Genomic DNA, 19,047 nt, shown 5'->3' on the forward strand with positions numbered 1-19,047 from the left:
GGGGGGGGGGGGGGAGGGGGATCATCCCATCCAACAGCACACAGGTCCCAGCTGGGGACTTTGTCATTGGCTTGCCTTTTTCTCTCTTCTCCTCGAGCCACCTCCAGCCTCTTGGCCTATGAGTGGATGAGTCACGGAGCTGGCCTCTCCCAAGAGCCTTGGGCGTGAGACCCTGGCCTCCTGCCAGTCATAGGGGCCGCTGGGCCAGGACCATGCCCCTTGGTGTTCCTACATGTGGCTTCTTGCTCGGCCTCCCTGGCTACACGAAGACTCTACGGGGCCTAGCTGTGGGCTTGAGGGAGCCTCAGACTCAGATTGGGTCTGCTCAAGTCTGGGTACCCCAGATCCTGTGACAGCATTTAGAAATGAGGTCTTTTGTAGAGTGACTGCAGATAGAATCACCGTGACTTCCCTGGGTGGCCGCAGTCCCTGTACAGTGCCATCATAATCAGGAGAGAGTCTCAGGAAGGAGACAGAATGGGCCAGTGTGGCCGTTGTAAGGACACCTGGACTTCTAACCTACTCGGGAACCCTGGGAACAGCCCATCAGGCCTCCATAGCTGTGGGAGAATCCATTTCTGTGTTTTGAAGGACCTTCCTTGTGGTTTTTTATAGCAATTTAGGAAAGACTTGATCCGGAACCCAGAATCTGGAGTAGGCTTACCTGTGCTTGCTGCCTGTCTGCTGTGTGACCTTGGACACTTTACTCAGCCTCTCTGTACCCCTCTCTGCACCTGGACAGTGTTTCAGATGGATCTGAGGCCAGGCTGTCAGATGACTGGGTAGGACGCCAGCAGTGCTTGAGGAGAGAGGGCTGGTCACCAAGATGGCAAGAGCTATTCACTTTGGTCTGTTACCATGGTGACCACTTAGGCCTTGAGGTGGAAGCAGTATTGGCCTGTGGGAAGAGTCTCTTCTTCCACTGTCTGACACGGAGCTGTGGCAGATGGAGAATAAAAGGGAGAGAGAGGCCTGGGGACACAGACGCCTGTAGGGTGTCTCGCCCATCCCCACCAGGGGCTGGGTGGTTCTGGAACTAGCTATGTAGACCATGCTGGTCTTGAACGGACAGAGATCCACCTGCCTCTGCCCCCTAGAGCTGGGATTAAAGGTATGCGCTACCATGCCTGGCTGACCTCTTTCTGTGTTCTAGAAAACTGAGGTCCCGTCAAGGTAGAGAAGGGGTATGGTGAAGGCAGGTGTGTGGCCCAACTGTTGAGGGTGGCCTGTTTATCAGCTTGGGCTCCACGCCCATGGTCAGGCCTCCCTTTGCAGAGAGGCTACCATGTTCCTGCAGAATCTTCATGGAGGCTTCCGTTTCTGCCGGCAGTGGAGTGTGTCTGCCACCAAGGACTGACCCAGATCTGCAAGATCTGTGAGGAGCAGGCACTGTCTACAAGGCCCATGTCCCTGTTAAGAGTCACCAATAGCGAGGAGAGGAGTCTGGCACGCCTGCTTTGGCTCCCACCCCAGATACTCATTTAACTACTTCCGCCTTGCTCCATTCTGTACGGAAGAGGGACCTGGAGGCTGGAGATCTGAGCCACGGGAACTTAGAAGTATCTCAGGATACAACTCGGTCAGGTCTCCCCATGGCAATGGGAGGACTCTCTGTTCCTCCTTACGTTGAGTACAAAAGTTCCATGTGACTAATCAGAGCTTCAGGCCCGGTTGGATCCAGGCGCTCGGTCTTCTCTCTTTTGAAGTCTGCACTCACCAGCCCCATGCGGGAAAGCTCGCTGCTCCTGACATGCGCACAGAATCATTGCAGGGGCCTATAAATGTGACCCCACACCTGTGATCCCAGCATTTGGGAAGCTGTGGGTAGGAGGATCAGAAGTTCAAGGTCTTCTTCAGCGACATTGTGAATGTGAGGCCCGCTTCTTGAGCTGGGGCTAACCATAGGGTGCTGTGTGGTTAGCTGTCAGGGAGACCGGAGTGTGCTAAGAGGAGGCTGGGCCCGCTGCTGTCTGCCTCCACAGGGTATAGAAAGAGCCGGTGTAGACCCCTAACCAGCCTGATGTTGACCAGTTAGTGTGTCTCTCTGAGGTAAATGAGGCTTAGGGATGGATGGCTCACTGGGCTCCACACCAGCTCACCAGGGCACTGGGCCTAGCGTGAGTGTTTTGCCTGTTGTAGGCATTCCTGTTGTGCGGGATGCTGCCAGAGGTTTGCATAACTGGCTGGCTGAAGGCACAGAGGGTCTGTCTTGGAACCCGGGGCCACCTCTGCATTTGGGTGGCAGGCTGGGTTACTAGGTAGTCACCTCTTTTCAGAGACCACATTGAGAGATATCCCTAAGTGGAGCTGGCTTTCTGGCTTTGCCTGGAATATTTGGGCTCCACATGCCCTCCCAGCCACCTTACTGAGTTCCAGCCGAGCTCCTGGGTCTGTGCTATCCATAGTTTTGCCTGGCTTGCATGCTGTGGGGCCTGGCGACTGCTCTTTTGTCTCCTGTCTAGGCCCTCTTCCCTGGATCCTTAGTGATCTGGCCCTGTCCGTTCTGAGATCCTCAGTTGACAGAGTCACTGGGACTGCCTTTGGGATCTAGGGTACCTGGGTACTTATTGCCCTTGGCTCCTGCCTACAGGGTCTCCAGATTCTCGATTGTTGTCTCATGTCAGATCTCTTGTTGATCATTGCTGGGTTGCTGGGCCACCACTGGTGACTGTGTATGTGCTCTGACTGTGCTGATCCACACAGAGTGTCCTTTTGGTTGGGTATCCAGGTGGCCACAGGTTTCTCTGCTGGCTAGCAGGGAAGATGAGGAAGGTAGCACTGTAGCCAGCCTCAAGCTGGTCGGGACAGGGAACTGCATTGCAGGGATCCTATGACTGGGCAGCTGGTGACCAGCAATTTTTGGTTGCAGAGACACATCCACATGTGGCAGTCTGCTATTCCTTTCAGGCTATCAACGATCTCTCCTGGATGCCTCCAGAAGCATCCTGAGGACTGTGTGTAGGAAGGGACAGACAGGCAGTTCCCAGTGGCCAGGCAGGCAAATGTGTGATTAGGTGGACAGGTGGGCAAGAGGGGGTTCTGGCCCTGTCTGGCTTGCAGGGTCTCATGCCTCGCGTGAAACTAGATGTTCTGAAAAGCTCCTCCTAGTCTAGGCCCATGGCGAGCTGGCGGATTGCAGCCCAGCAGGTTATGAGGTCTTTCTGGACAAGCCCAGCTAGCCTTAGGTTTTGTGGAGTAATGTGGGTTGGAGAGGGGAACTTAACAGCTCATTATGCTGGGCACGGAGTCTCAGGGGCCTATAGGGAGTTGTATCAAGGGGCCCCTTGGAGGAGGCATGAGTGTTCGTGCCTGCATGTGTGTCTGCCCACATTGTGATAATTACCTCAGTGTTTTGAATTGCATGGCGTGGAAGTGTTGGATGCTTCCTTAGTGTGCAGCTGATCTCCAGAGCCTTCTGCCTGTGAAATTTTGCCTGGAGACCCCTCCCCCATGCCCGTCAACTCCCTCTTCCCTATTCTACCTGACACTGTCTCTGGCCACCTGCTTGTGTGTCACCTGGGCTCTGAGTCTCTCTTGTGCAGGAGGGAGATGAAGGACATGCCCAGCCTGTAAGGCCCTGGGTCTCGGGGTGTCCCTGCTGAGAGATGGGCCTGTGTCTTTCTCTAGTGGCTTCGGCTTTGGCGGTCTGCTTCCCTCCGTCACTGGAGTAAGCAGAGTTCTTCAGAGCCACCCAGCAAATGTCACTACCCCTTGCCCCTGGCACCTATACCCCAGCCCATTCTGATGCTTTCTCTCTGTGGGCAGAGTGGTCATGGAGGTGGACAGATGGAGGAGAGGGCTTGATGGAAATCTGAGGCAACCCAGGGAGGCTGGGGCCTGAGGAGAAGGAGCTGGGGAGGAGTGGGCAGAAGCTGATGTGGGGGCCAGAGAACTGCATGGCCAAGGGTCACCAGCTATGGTTTAGCCTCCCCTCTCCCCAGTTTAAAGTTACGTAGTGGGCTGGGGAGATGCTTCAGTCAGTAAAGTATTCGCCGCACATGAATGAGAACCCGAGTTCCATTCCTAGAACCCAGGGAGAAAAGCCAGGCATGACGGCACGTGCTTGTAATCCCAGCTCTGGGGAGGTAGAGACGGCCTAGCTCCTCAGGGAATTCCAGTGAGAGGTCCTGTCTCAAAATACACGGTGGTTGTATCCTGGAGGTGATACCCAAGTTTGATCTCTGGATTCTATGTGTGCAGACACGGCGTGTGCATACACACGCACGTACAAACACACAATAGCAAAAATTAAGCACAAAGAAAGCCATGAGGAAGAAGTGACTCTGTCTGCTTTGGCAGGAGCTGGTTGTTGGCCGCAGCCCAGGGGACACCCGTGTGGCTAAGTACCAGAACCTGTGGCCCACACTTAGTCAGAGCTCTTCAGTGCCTAGGTGGCCAAGGCCTATGGATGGTGTATGATCCCGGGCAGAGGAGTGCTGTTGAACAGTTCAGGTGTGTTTGGTGTCAGGCTCACAGCCTTCAGCCACAGCAGACACCATCACCAGGGCCCATGATGGAGACTCAACTGCTGTGCGGTAGGAAGGGGGACCCTGTGAGGGCCACATGAAAGCCAGAGGGCCTGAAGCCCTTCCCCTGGAACAGTGGCTTTCTAGAGGTGAAGACTGGCCTGCAACTCTTCATCAGTAGCTTCCCCATGAAGCCTCCTACCTGAAGCACAGAGAAGTCTGTACCCAACCCAAGGATGCACAGCAGGGTAAAGGGTAGAGTTGGTCTCTGGCCTTGGTCCAGCCATTTGGGACAGTAGCTTATGTGGCTTTGTTGAAAGGGGAGCTCTCTAGGACTGGGTGGCTCTTGGCATTATTTCTACTCAGTGACCAAGAAACTGTGACTTGGCTTTCAGTCTCCATTGCTTTGACCATGTGCTTGATCCCAGCCAGGGCTGGAGCCAGGGAGGAAGAGTCCTGTGTGGTGGGGTACAGGGTTGGGGGCCTTCAAAATTGTCCCCAGTGCCTAAGTTTGGTCAGGAGCTTCAGAAACCCTTCGAGAAGGCATTGCCAGAGGATAGACTCTTCATGTGGCAATATGGGGTTCCTGGCAACTTGTGGCTCTCACAAAAACACAGGAGCAGGGAGGTAGCTCTGTCAGGCGGAGTGTGTAGTCAGTGTGGTTCCTGTCCACAAGGCTTTAGGTGTCTGTGGGAACTGGGCTATACCATGGCCTCCTGGGATTCCCCAGCTCAGGCAGTCTGTGTTCTAAAGCCTGGGCCCCATGGAGGATATGAGCTCTGGCTTCTGACTGCTACATTCTAATTCTGGATAACTGCTTCCCCGCCCCCCACCGTTCTACTATAAGTTTGATGGCAGTGGGTGCTATGATTCCAGGAAGTTGTAAGCTACTGCTGCAGATAGCATGCCCCATGGCTGTCACCCCCACTTACCCCTTATTTCATCTCCCGTGTCTAAGCTAGGCCACTGGCTGTGTCTCAGAATGCCACATACCGGCCTGTAGTCCCAGAAGGAGGTTGCTGCCATGGGACGGGGACACAGGTGAGCCCTTTATCACTGGGGCTGCCCACTTCTGCTGGTCACAGTGTCTGTTATGCTGGCCAGCCCTGTGAGGAGAAGGAAATGGGCAAGGGATACGGGCATGCATGCCACCTAAGGTGTGTATCGTACAGGAATGGTCTTGGAGGATGTCCCGGCCAGAGGCCGTGACTGTAGCAATGCACACCCTGAGTTCAGCTCGTCCCTGCCCCTACAGAGTGACACTGTTCCATGGAGGCAGTCTTGTTGAGATTGCCATCTGAGAGCCTCTTGCCTTCCAGGCTCCTCCTTTGGCGCTGCCTAGACAGGTTCCTCTTGGCAGGCCGTGCAGCCAGGACCCTGCTGTCCCCAGACCGCAGCCACTCCACCTTGAGGTGTGTGAAGATGTCTCTCCCTGTGGCAGGCTTGTGAGGCTTCTGTCTGGCTCCTACCCGATGCTCTGCCATCTGCTCACTTCCCAGTTGCTGTTGCCCCATCCCACAGTCTGTCTCCAGCTTGGACGTTTATAGTGGTTTGCCAGCTGTGCTACCCGTGGCAAAAACAGGGACGCTGTACTGTCCCTCTGTCACCTTCTGGGGCTCCCCATTGTTCCTGGAACAGAATCTGTTTGAATTCACCATGGTCTGTGGGGCCTTGAGTAACCTTCCGTCTAATTCAGTAGTGTTCTCAGACATAGGACATGTAGTCTCGCCCCTGGGCTTTTGCCGGGATGATGCCTGCCCGGAACACTCTGCCTCCTTGTTCTCATGACTGTAGAAAGCCTGTCTGTTGTGCCGGGGCTGGTTAACTACCCTTTTCCTTTCTGACCTGTGCTGTGCCCCTGTGGACAGTTGTGTGAGTTGGTCACACACTGTGTTGTCTTAAGTATCTGGATCCCGTTACTCAGTGTGACATCCCTGGAATCATCTAGTGTGGTTTATGTCATATCCTGTTTTTATTTTATTTTATTTTTCTTTTTCCTTTTGGCTAAGAAGCACTCTCATTGAATGGGCAGGCCATGCTGTTGGGCATTTCCACCGTGTGACCCCTGAGTTCTTTGGGCTCCTAGGAGTAGGATCACAGGTCCTCAGTGATTCTGTAGTTTGTGTGTCGCGTGTCGGGGACCTGCCGACTTGTTTTCCTAATTTGTTTTTGTTTTTCAAGCTGCCTTCGAACAAGGCTGAGGGTAGAAGATGTGAAAAGTGGGCTGGATAAACTCATAGAGATGGGGTCTCCAGTGGGGGTGTGGTCACCCGTGGGGGTGTGGTCACCCGTGGGGGTGTGGTCACCCGTGGGGGTGGGATAACCTATGGGGGTGGGGTAACCCATGGGGTAGGGTCACTCATGGGAGCAGGGACATTTCTGGAGGTGGGGCCACTTGTGGGGGGTCACCAGTGAGGGTGGGGTCACTCATGGGGGTGAGGTCATAGAGTCTCTAGCTTTAGGGCCACTCTGTGCACATGGGGGCACTGGAAAGGACTTGGTAGTGTGACCTTGGACCATGCAGCTCCTTTTTTCCTAGGGGATGCCCTGTGAAACCTGGGCCAGCCAGGCTGGGCTGAGGTATGAGGTTCCCCAGAGATAGCCTAAGAGGCAGCCTCTCTGCCTCCCCTACATTTCCACTGGCCAGGAGGGGAGGATCATCCCCACCTCCCAGCCTTCCTGTGTATCCCCAAAAGCAAATAATGGTTTTGAGGCCATCCGCAGGTGTTGCATGGCGCTGGACCACGTCACACAGGACAGTCACCCTTGGGGTGGGATTGCATTGCTGGTGCTGTGGGCTCGAGGTGTGGGGTAGACCTGTTTACCCTAGCCCCTCCCTCAGCAGCAGCTTGCCTCAGGCACAGGACAGCCACCTTGTTGGCCTCCACACACTCTGTTCATAAGTGTCATGTGACATGTCTCAGTTTGGAGCAAGGTAGTCTTGGTGAGCCAGAGTTCTTGGTAGCAAGTAACAGAAAGCCAGCCAGGGTGGGTAGAGCAAAGCCACGCCTGCCCGGGGGGCTCAGGGATGGCTGTCCGCTGGATTCGCAGGCTGAGTTATCTCTTATCCCTTTCTCTCTGCCGCAGGCTCACTTGTGCCTGGCGATGGTCTCCATGTCGCTGCAAACGGGCCTCATCGTGCACTGGCCCTGAGTGCTGGGCATGAGTTCACACTTTACCTAGGGTGTGGGGACTTAGGAGGCAGGCCTGCAGAGATCTTCTTGTCTACAGTTAGCAACTGTGGGTTTTTTTTTTTTTTCAGTTTTAAGGAATTTAGCCCAGGATTTCACAAATGCTAGGCAGGTACTGTGTTACTGAGCCATGCCCCTGCACAGGCGGTCACTGGAGATTGTAGGCAGACGTACTACCACTGAGCTGTATCCCCAGCCCTTTTTACTCCTCCCTCCTTGCCTCCCTCCCTCTGCCCCTCCCTACCTCCTCTCCTTCCCTTCCTCCCATTTTCTCCCCCCACCCCTTTCCCTTCTTCCTCTCACTCTGGCCCCGCTTGCTCCGGCCCGAAGTATGTATTCATGTATTTATTATATGTAAGTACACTGTAGCTGTCTTCTGACACCCCCTAAGAGGGCATCCGATCCCATTACAGATGGTTGTGAACCACCATGTGGTTGCTGGGAATTGAACTCAGGACCTCTGGAAGAGCAGCCAGTGCTCTGAACCACTGAGCCATCTCTCCAGCCCACTTTTCTTTTTCTTTTTTTCAGAAGACAAGCTTTCTCTGTATAGCCCTGGCTGTCCTAGATCTCACAACTGACTTTGTAGGTCAGGCTGGCCTCGAACTCAGAGATTTTCCTACCTCTGCCTCCCGCCACAGGGGTTAAAGATGTGCTCCACCATGCCTGGCTCCTTTTCACTTTTCGAGACAGGGTCTCACTTAGTTTCTCTAGCTGACTTTGAATTTGCAATCCTCCTGTCTCAGCCTGCTAAGAAAATGGATGAACAAGTCTGTGCACAGTGTTTGATTGTGTTGTCTTCTGATCCTTCTGCTTTGTGTGCTGCTGGGCCTCTGTGTGCCAGAGTTTGGTGTTGCTGCCACACTGGAGGAAAGGGACTGACTTTGAGGTGTGGCCTGGGAGGGGGCTGTGTTTCTGTGTGTGTGTGTGTATACACATGTGTGTGCGTGTGTGTGTGTGTATGTGTGCGTGGCGCTGGGCATATTTAGGAAGTATCTTACATTGGTGGCATCTCGTTGACCCTGAGGGGCAGGGACAGTGCCACCTACACTTTGGAAAAGAGAGTGCTAAGGTTCTGAGAAGGGACCGTACTCCCTGAAGCTATGGTTCTTGGCATGGTTCTTGGTCCAATGTTCTTGTGTTCATAAGTGTCATGTGACATGTCTTTTTGATGATAGGTTCTGTGTGAGCCAGAGTTCTTGGTAACAAGTAACAGAAAGTCACCCAGGGCCATCAGAGCAAAGCCACACCTGCCCAGGGTGCTCAGGGATGGCTGTCCACTGGGATCACAGGTTGACTTACCTGCTCATCCCTCAGCCAGTCACCGCCTCCCTTTCCTGACCATCTGATTGGCCATGCATGGGTCACGTGACTCTTCTTGGGTTCAGTTGGTGCACACTGGTAGGTTGAGTTGAGTAGGGACTGAATGCATAGAGTCAGGGCCTCCAGCTTGGGGAAGGGATTGGATCTGCAGTCTTCTCCCTCTGTGTTTTTTTTCCCTGCATGAGACCTGTCACTGTCTGACGTAGGCTTTCTGTGGCTCGGAGGACAGTTGTTACCAGTTAGCCCAAGAGGAAGGGCCGGGGTGAAACTACAGGGAGCTAGGGGTCTGGTCAGTCTCCTTGTCATCCTCCTGTATCATTGCTTGGGTAGAGCTCCAGCCTCAGCTCTGGGTGTAATGTGAAAGGGAGGGCCTTTAGGGAAAGAGAAGAAGGACCGTAGGGATGTCTCAGACTTTCCCACGGGGCCTCCCTGCTTCTGCAGTCTCTCAGTTCCCATTCTTGACAGCACTGGACTATTGTCATTGTTCTTCTTGTATTAGCCAGGGAGGTTCCTGCCTGGAAGGTAGCCTTTATCCATCCTGGACCTGTTTGTTGCTCAGGATGCTCGTGTCTGGTTCTAGCCATCCCTAGTGTGACCCTTAGCATCCTGTTCCCCGACTCCCAGTGGCAGCAGGCCAACCTCATCTGTGTCCTTTCCCTGGCTGAGGACCAAAGAGCAGCCAAGCAGCCTTGCTTAGCAACTGTTGTCACCCTGTGACCCATCGTGGGTCACTGCCGTGTACAGCTCTACTAGCACATAGCCCAGGGACAGGCCCAGCAGCTGTGAGCTGGTGCTGCCAGGGGCTTTTGAAGAACTTTGCCCTGGAGATCTGGAAAGTCCCAGCTATGGGATGAACTGGCTGACCAAGGTGGGTGTGGGAGCCGGCGGATGGCTGTGGGTATGGTGTCCATGCCAAGGCTCCCAAGCCTGATGGTTGAGGCCTGTCGAGTAGTGAGATGGCTTTTGGAGGCTAGGCAAGGTGTTGTGGCTTTGGGCTGTCATTGAAAGGAGGCTCAGGCAGGAGGAAGGACTAGGCCGCAGTGGCTGTGGAGCAGCTGCCTCCTGTTCAATTTGTTTTTTTTCTCTTCTCTCCACAGGCACCTGTGACGAGGTCACCTGCCAGCAGATGACCGAGACCAGCCCTTAGTCCTAGGTGTGGTCAAGAGTGTATTGGGCTCCAAAGCCTACCTGGACCCTACCACCATGTCAGGATCCACACAGCCTGTGGCACAGACATGGCGGGCTGCTGAGCCCCGCTACCCACCCCATGGCATCTCCTACCCGGTGCAGATAGCCCGGCCCCACACGGTAAGGGGCGTGTCTGCTTAGTACCACCTCAGCTACCGCAATGCATCTTCTGAAGCCAGGCCAGTGCGGCCTGTGTTGATTTGGTCTCAGTGGGGACACTTGTGGCAGCCAGGTGTGGTGATGGAGGCCTGTACAGTCTCAGGATTGAGGAGGTGAAGGCAGGAGGATTTCGATTTTGAGACCAGCTGAGGCTATGTAGCAGGTCTTATTTTAGTGTGGGAAGGTGGAAGCGGAGGCTAGGCTGAGTGGACGCACTCTGTTTCTATCTTGTGGACTCGGCTTGTACAATAGAGCGCCCACAGTGTGCACTCCCCTCACAGCGGGGCCCATTTCTGCTGTGTCTGGGCCTGGGGTGGTTTTGGGGAGGGAGACTGAGGTCGTACTTTTTCCTAACCCTCAAGGTCTTGGTGCCTCTTTAGCTGTAAGACTCTGAAGCCCAGAGCAGGGTCCTGTTTCTGTTCTCTTCGTACTGTAGAGCAAGCAGGCTAGGCCTTTGAATCATCTCTGTTGGCCTTTATTGTGTGCCTGTTATACCTCTCTGGCTGTTGAGTGAGGGAGTGTGATTGTGAGATGTAACAGTCACAGCTGGGTGGCAGTGTGTGTGTGTGTGTGAGAGTGTATGTATGTGTGTGTGTGTGCGCTCATGCATGTTGAGAGAAAGAGAGAATGTATGTGTATCTAGGCTCATTTCTGTCCCTCCTTGGTGGTGTGGTCCATTTCTGTGACAGAACTGTATCTGTGCGGGACATATTTCTACTTGTGAGTCAAGAATGCTTTCCCATGAGCCTCAGGGCCTGCCCGTAGGGTCCCATGTACAGTGGCTCTTCCAGAACAGAGAGCCTATGTGCAGAGCCAGCTATACCCTCTCAGAGTGGCAGGTCCTTGGATGGAACAGCTGGGAGGCCTGGAGAGGGAAGACAAGCCCTAACCATCATCCTGCGGCAGCCATGGCAGTGTTGGGGTCCTGTATATCCTAGCTCTGAGCCTTTATGTGGTAACGCAGCGACCATTTGTTTGCTGTTTGAAGCACTGAGTCGCAACCAAGCCAGCAGCAAGGACATCAGCTCTCCAGGCTGGCGAGTGACCTAGCCGTGTCAGTTAATATGGGGGAGGGACTCTCAGTTCTGTCACCTATAAAGCAGGAGTGACAGCAACACCCACAAGGATGCCTACGCATGTCCCCATGTGACTGTCTGCTGCCACCATAACTTGATACTGTTAAAGCCATTTCCTGGATGGGGCCTTGCCTGGGGTCCTACCATCTCTTTCCCCTCCCCCTCCCCTCCCCTTGCCCCCATCCCAGTCCCCCAGGCAGAGCAGATGTCCTCCTTCATTCATACTGCTTATCCACTCTCAGTGTGGGCCCAGCCTCAGGGAGCCCTCTGGCTGCTGTGGCCCCTTCCCTTGTACCTGACTCCTTGCTCTTTGCCCCATTTGTGTCCTCTCCCCAGCATTTAGGGTCACTGGCTGACCCCAGGCACCTCCCACTCTCCTGCTGGGCCATTGGTGACGCAGGATGCTGCTGGTTGGGACCCAGTGGTTACTAACCCCTCTGGGGTGAGTGTGGCCTGATGGGATAGCTACAGGTTGGAACATGTCTGTGCCCCGGTGGGGCCCACGTGCTCCTTTCCAGGGAACCTGCTTGCTCTTTGGCCTCCAGCCCTTGCTGGGCCACCAAGCAGGGCTCTGCTGCTCCCCAGGGTCTGTGGAGGGTTCCTCTCCGGGTGGATATTGAGGCCCCATTACTTTTCTGTGCCGGCTTGGTGACTGTCTCACAGCCCCTCCGCCACCCTCTCCCTCAGGGGCCTTCGCTAGCCCTGACCTTCCTGCAGCCTGCCCTCTCAGCCCGCCCACCCTCATTTCCCCAGCCTTCCCAGTCCCCCCCCCCCCCCCCCCACACTGTACCCCATCTCTTTCCCGTGGTCCAAGGGTGGGTAGAGCAGCACAGACCGGAAAAGGTCACTTGCTTTCCCCTTAACACTTGTTAATCTCTTAGGAGAGAGAGGGCAGAGAAGGGGAGCCGTGGAGCCATGGCAAGGTGACACCCTGTAGGAGAGCACATCGTCTCGGGGGTTACCATGTGTTCTAGCCCTGGTGCGGTGACCAGCTCAGTGTGTGGTGTCCTGGTCCCGGGGGACATGATGTCTGGGTCTGGGCCACTTCCATACTCTAGCAGGCCTGTCTTCCCGGAAGTCCTGCCCTCTCAGTCAAGCGAGCTGCTTATAAAATGGCTGGGGTTCTACTGAGGTGACATCATGCTTGGGCCATGAGCTGGTCTCTGTGTGATGTGACAATAGGGACGGCAAGTATGAGGACCCCCCTGCCTACAGCATCAGACTGTTAGTCCCCTCACGTCATCGGGAGTAACATGCTTTCTGTAAGCAACAGGCCTCACTGCCCAGACCCTACAGTTTGTCTCTCTTCCCTGCCTCCATGCTGCTGGCAGTGGGGTGCAAAGAGCCACGTACCCGCAGGTCAGTGCCTGGCAAGGTGCGTGCCAGGGATGCCTGACAAAGTTGGCTGTGCCTAGCCTTGGCCTTGGGCCTAGCTGGCTGACTCGTGGCTGTGGGATGGACCTGTGGGCTGTTTCCAGTTGGTCACGAACTCTGCTGGGCCACACAGGGCTCAGCCTGCTCCTTTCTAATGGCTCTGGATGCTGGCTGCGGCTGATGACCTGGGTGTGTGGGCATAGCGTGAGGTCCTGCGCTACCTGCACATGTTACACGTGTACTGCCTTAGGGTCTTCATCCGTCTAGCCATCCATTCATTAGCTCACAGTCTCGGTCATTGGCCTATCTGCTCATCCATCCACTCATTAATGAATTCGCTCGTTGATTTGTTTGAGAAATGCAGATTAGGTGTGTCACGTGCCAATTTCCAAGCCTTGGAGGCAGAGCTGTGAAGGTGGAGACACCCTCTCACTTTGGGGAGTTGACATTCTCTTGGGGGGACAGTGAGTAAAGATGAGGCTAGCAGAGGCCATATTTAAGTGGAGAGCCAAATACTGATATTGGAGCTGGGACCCGAGAGGAGGGACAGGCAGGTGCATGGCGTCCGGATGCGCAGTGCTCAGGCTGAGCCAGAGCCCTGACGCGAGGGTCTGTTGGAGTGAACACACTGTTCAGGAGTGAGCGGTGAATCCGGTGTTCACAGGGTTTGGCTGAAACTCTGCCTCCGTATGATCTCCTGCGACCCTCTACTTCTTAGACTTGTGCTGGGGTACAGTGTGTTTCTTGGGGGCTTTCCACTTGTACTGTTTGTAGTGGAAATATCTGGGGGCTGGGGTGGGCCTCTACTCCTGAGTCAGGTGTTGTAAATCACCCATGGGACAGCCTTAGGGTCGGTGACCTATGACTGTCCCAGTTCCCTGTGGAAGTGCCAGTTGAGCCTCACCCTGCAGAACCTGTGCTGTCCTTGCTGTGTGACCGGGAAGGACTGTTCTTCTCCCTGGGCCCATCATTCTCTTGATGTTCAGACTGCCCTCCATGTGGCTGCCTTGGGGGGGGGGGCGGTGACATTAGTCATCTCGTGCAGAGGGCTTGGTTGCGGCGACCTGAGTATGGGATCCTTTCTCTTGAAGTCATCCTTGCAGGGCCATCCTGGTAGCCCTGTCATTCTCCTGGGTCCTGTTTTGCGAGGTCTTGATTGCCAGACCCTTCCCTTGCAGTTTGGTCTCTGAGATTTTCCAGTCGCTCGCCGTCTAGGGGCAGGACACCGGCTACTTTCACATCCTCGACGCGCCTGACAGCTGCCATCAATTCTTTGCAATAAGAACTGCTTTAAGATACAAAGCCAGGGGCTGAAGAGATGCCTCAGCTCCTCAGTTAAGAGCCTGTGCTGCTCTTTCAGAGGATCTGAGCTCGGTTTCAAGCACCCACAATTGACTGCTGCTTCTAACTCCAGGGCATCCAGCGTCCTCATGTTCTCTCTGGCTTACATGGGCACTACACACAGAGACATACACACAGACACATAATTAAAGATCAAATGAAATCTACAACCAAATAAAAAGGACTCAAAAAGGAGAAGAAAATAGGCCAAAGGAAAACTAAGTTACCTATAGCCCACACTGTCTGCGGCCATACCCAAGTCAGACATTACTAATCGATCGCCGTGCATGTAACCAAGTGTCCAGGCTAATAGAATAGATCGATTGGCATGGTACAAGGTGGAACCTTGTCTTTTCTTTTTTTTCTTTTTTCTTTTTTTCTTTTTTTTTTTAAATTAGAGATGGTGTACACGCTCGCTGTCTCCTCTCCCACGTCCCTCATTTTCCCACAGCGATAAGGTGATCTTGGTCCTTGTGAAAAAACGTTAAGAAGGTTTTATGTAGGGGTTGGTGGGATCCAGGTTAAGACTGAGGATGCCAGTGGGCAGCGAGGGAGCCTGGCACCGCGGTGAGACTTTGAGGTTGGGGATTTATCAGCCGTGTTGACTCCCCTGCGCTCTGGCTGCAAAGGGGAGGCTAAGGTTGAGGCCTCCTCCGCGGACCGTGACGACCCAGGTGTGGTCAGAAATCACAGCATTGTTCAGAGCGGGAGGGTGTAGCCTGCCTCTCCCCCTCCCCCATGCTTCATAAGCTAGCTGGTTTTCTCGTGGTGGGCAGGGCTCCTGAACGGTTGGCTGACTGGGACCTGGGTTTGCATAGCCCCATCTGCGCTGGCTCTGCAGTCCTTCCCTCCCCTTCGTGCCGGAGCCTGACTCTCAGGGCGATACCTGTCCAAGGATACCTGGGTCTGTCTGTGGGCCATGCTCACCAGTGCCCTGCTAGGGCAGTTCCCAGCCCCGTGTCAGTGGGCAGGGTCTGGGAGAAGGTGACACATTCTTCTCTCTAAACCTACAGCTGGGTGGTGTGGGTTGTGGAAAAGTGGGATTTGCAAGCTGACCGTCCAGCCTGTGGCTTTAGAGGGCCTGTGCTTCTCCCCTCCCCCCACCCCCTCGGGCACACCGGCTGGAGAGTGTGGCAATACAGGAACACCACAGGTCCCAGTGAGCCCTGTGTGGAGATGTGGGGTCCAGTGTCGTGGTTTATCACACTCTTCTACGTTAAAAAGAGTACCTTGTAGCTACAGGGCTCTCTCTAATCATGGTGGGACCATCGCGGTAGCAATTGGAGCTAGAGGACACAGACTGGGAACTCATCCGGGCCTCTTGGTGCAGGGTGGCAAGGAAGCTGCCATTGCACCTGCGCTTGCTCACTGCTCCCTTTCTTCCACAGGACGTGGGGCTGCTTGAGTACCAACACCACCCTCGGGACTACACCTCACACCTGTCACCCGGCTCCATCATCCAGCCACAGAGGCGGCGGCCCTCATTGCTGTCGGAGTTCCAGCCTGGGAGTGAACGGTGAGCAGAAGTTGCGACTTTTTTGACTAGGCTGTGGTGTCTCTGAGGTAGATAACAGAGACTTTTTGTGGGTAAAGCTGCAGGGGTCCAGACTTCAGCCCTTCCTAATGCCACTTACTCCTGGTGGCATCCTAGGGCCATGACAGGGGTGTACTCTCCCAGGAGCAGGGCAGTAGGTGGAGAAGGCAACTGTGACCATCTACATAAGGTTGAGGAGAATGGTTAAGAGCAGAAGGCGGCTCACACTCTCCACCTGTTGGCTAGATCAGGTTTAGTAGCAGGAGTGCTGTGATCAGCTAGTGATGCCTGCCCAGGGAGGTGAGAAGGAATAGTGTTGTGTATGCTGTTTTTTGCATAAACCTCATGGTGCTTCTCAGTCCTGTGCTTTAAAACCCCCAGGGGTTTGTTAAAATGTAGGTCTTGGTAAGGAGCAGTAGGGTGGGTCTTACGTTTTGTATTTCTGGTTAGCTCAGAAGGGACTGTGGAGTCTTCAGGCCGCAATGAGTGGTTCAGGCTGGGTAGTCACAACAAGGCCTCATGAGTCAGAATCATGTCCCCTCCTGTCAGGGAAGAGAGGAACCTTCTAACAAGGCTCCTCATGGGAACCTGGCTAGGTAGACACCTGGAGTCTTGAATCTCAAGCTTCTGTCTCCTGTGTGATGTGTGTTCCTGGCCTCCCACAGGTCTCAGGAGCTCCACCTGCGCCCGGAGTCTCGCACCTTCCTGCCTGAGCTGGGCAAGCCTGACATAGAATTCACAGAGAGCAAGCGCCCACGCCTGGAGCTCCTACCTGATACCCTGCTGCGCCCGTCACCCCTGCTGGCCACTGGGCAGCCAAGTGGGTCTGAAGACCTTACCAAGGTATACTCCAGCCAGGCCTATGGGCTCGTCCACTGCTGCCGCTGCTGGTGTGGGCAGGAATGGGGCTGGGGGCCGAGGCAGGGAAAGGCCGGGTGGAGGGATGGGGCCGAGGCAGGGAAAGGCCGGGTGGAGGGATGGAGGACAGCTCTGCCGTGAGTGTGAGGGTGGGACTGTGTACTAGAGCTGCCGTCAGGTAAGGAGAGAGGGTGTGGGTGACGGAAAGAGTTGGGACGGTATCTCTAGCTGGCAGGAGTGTACGGACCCTGAGGCAGGACCTGGCGTGTGCCTGTATTCGTTGGCTGGTATGATTGGGAAGTGGAGGGTGAGGGTTCTGCGAAGCCTCAGAGCAGAGGGTTGGGGGGCCGATAGGCATAAGATCAGCTCCTGTGTCCACGTTAGCCCGTTCCGTGTGCCCTATGGGTGCTGGGCTGCATAGGTGACAGCTTGTGTAGATCAATGACTTGGGACTCCTCAGGCTTCATGTAGCAGACTGGACAGCCAGGACTGCCCCATGTTTGAGCAAGTGTTCAGGAAGGGGACTCTAGAGTCCCTTGAGATGAGTCAGGATGGACGGTGCGTATGTCAGGACCTGGAGTTGAGGGCCTCAGGCGGACTGACAGGCAGATCTGCTGCTGCCCAGGTCTAAATGGCTCCTTGGGTGCCAGGTGGGCTGAATGGGTCTACATCTGTAGCCGTGTGGGCTTGAGGAGCCCCAGAGCAGTGTGAGGCCAAGCCCTGTCTCCATGGAGGCTGCCTACACTCCTTGTCTCGGCTTAATCCCATGTGTTCACACACACTGGTGTACTAGAGGAGGAACTCTGGGCCTTGTCCACGCTAGGCCAGCCCTCTACCACCAAGCTGCATCTTTAGACTTCTTTTAATATACACATGTATGTATATATATTACTTGCCCCTCCCCCAAATAGGGTCTTGCTAAATTCAAGCTGGCCTTGAATGTACTCTGTAGCCTGGGCAGGCTTTAAAATTAAGACTTTGCCTAAGCCTTGCATATAGTTCTGAACAGTTCCAGTGACAGGCCTGTGACTCTGAGCCAGGATTGCTCTGCCTTCTGTCTATCTCTAGACCCCACTTTGTTCCAATGGTGCTGCCCCAGGCTCGGGCCATTCTGAGCCCTGCTTCCTCCTTGTTAGTCAGTTGCAGACCAACCCTAAGTGACCCAGGTTATCTGGATAGAGAGTTTGGCTCTGAGCCTTGCATACACACCTTCAAGGCTAGAGCAGGTGACAGGACCAGACTCCAGTCTCCATAGGAGAGTAAAGATGTTGGCATGATTTCTGGAATGTTCTTGGCGTGTTAGTGCTATAGAAGTCCAGCCCATTCCCAGTGCAGTTCAGCTGTTCAGCTGCAGTGACCTGTCAGGTGACCTAAAGCAGGCACCAGGATGTCAGGGGACATATGGCCTTGTTTCCCGGACATTGATTGGGGTATCCTCATTCTCTGCCCTAGACTGTCCCTGGGAAATAGGTCAGTTCCAGACTGACACGTCATCCACCTTTGGCAGCTCTCTCTCTTCTGCTGCCCCAGGACCCCTCCCCCTTTCTCTTCTACCCACTTAGCCCATGAGCCAGCTCCCATATCCTGCCATGTAGACACCAGATCTAGCCACTGCCTACCCTATGTTGGCCTCAGTTGCCCCAGGCCACCGTCACTCACCTAGACTGTGACAGTGGCCTCTCACCTTTCCTACTAACCTCTCTTTACCACTAGGTCATGTGGGGACAGGCAGGGTCTTGCTTTGATCCCAAACCTCCTTTCTCAGGCATGAAGGTCTTGCTTTTTCAAGTGTTTGGCCATCAGGTCTGGTGTGACCGAACACTAATGTAATCTCTCCATCCCAGTCCCCCATGTATCTTTGTGTCTTCTTAAACCTGGCCTGGCTCCACCCCTAGACCCCGACCCTGCTGGTGTGCCCCTGATTGCCCTCTGTTCCCTCAGAGGCTTGCTGGACTGATGGCAGTGTGGGTACCCAAGGCTGTCTGCGAGCCCCTGGTGGGATGGCATGAAGTCTGGGCAGGGAACTCTGCTGACCACACTGGGTCTGGACTTGGGACAGCTGTGGCCACTGGGCTGTCCTCCTGCAGTGCTGGGTGACCTTCTCCCTCTGTCTTCTATTCTCTGGCATCATCTTCTTGCTCAAGTGTTATTCCTTCCTCCCCACCATCCCTTTTGTCCTGTGCTCGCCCCTTTTCCCTCCCCTTCCCTCTCATGCTGTCTCTCTGCTTGATCTTCTTCCAGCTCCAGTCATCTTTGTCCCTTTGTGCCTATCCATCCCCCCCCCCCCCCAGCTGCCCAGTCCAGTCACCATCCAGCTTCTCTGCTTGGTTGCCATATACCTCCCAACAGCTGCCCCGTCCATCTGTCTGTCCATCCATTCATCTGTCTGTTCTCAACTGTTCACATTTGTCTATCCATCCATCTGTACTGTTCATCTATCCCCCATCTCACTGTTGTATCAGGATGGCCATTTCCTGGATGGCCAGAAAGAGCTATCTGTGTGTTCAGTCTAAGTGCCTGCCATGCCTTTAATGCTG

At 54.6% G+C, this 19,047-nt stretch overlaps 1 protein-coding gene across 1 annotated transcript in view; it reads left to right on the forward strand.

The window, feature by feature from the left end:
• LOC114619998 (nuclear receptor corepressor 2-like) overlaps positions 1–19,047 on the forward strand; it is a 67,704-nt gene that overhangs the window by 16,938 nt on the left and 31,719 nt on the right. The window contains exons 2-4 of the mRNA XM_028765950.1: positions 10,078–10,288; positions 15,507–15,634; positions 16,318–16,495. Coding sequence (XP_028621783.1) covers positions 10,184–10,288; positions 15,507–15,634; positions 16,318–16,495 — 411 coding nt within the window. The 5' untranslated portion in view covers positions 10,078–10,183. The remainder of the gene's footprint in view (positions 1–10,077; positions 10,289–15,506; positions 15,635–16,317; positions 16,496–19,047) is intronic.

This window comes from Grammomys surdaster, unplaced genomic scaffold (assembly GCF_004785775.1).
Source record: "Grammomys surdaster isolate TR1022 unplaced genomic scaffold, NIH_TR_1.0 166, whole genome shotgun sequence".
NCBI lineage: Eukaryota > Metazoa > Chordata > Mammalia > Rodentia > Muridae > Grammomys > Grammomys surdaster.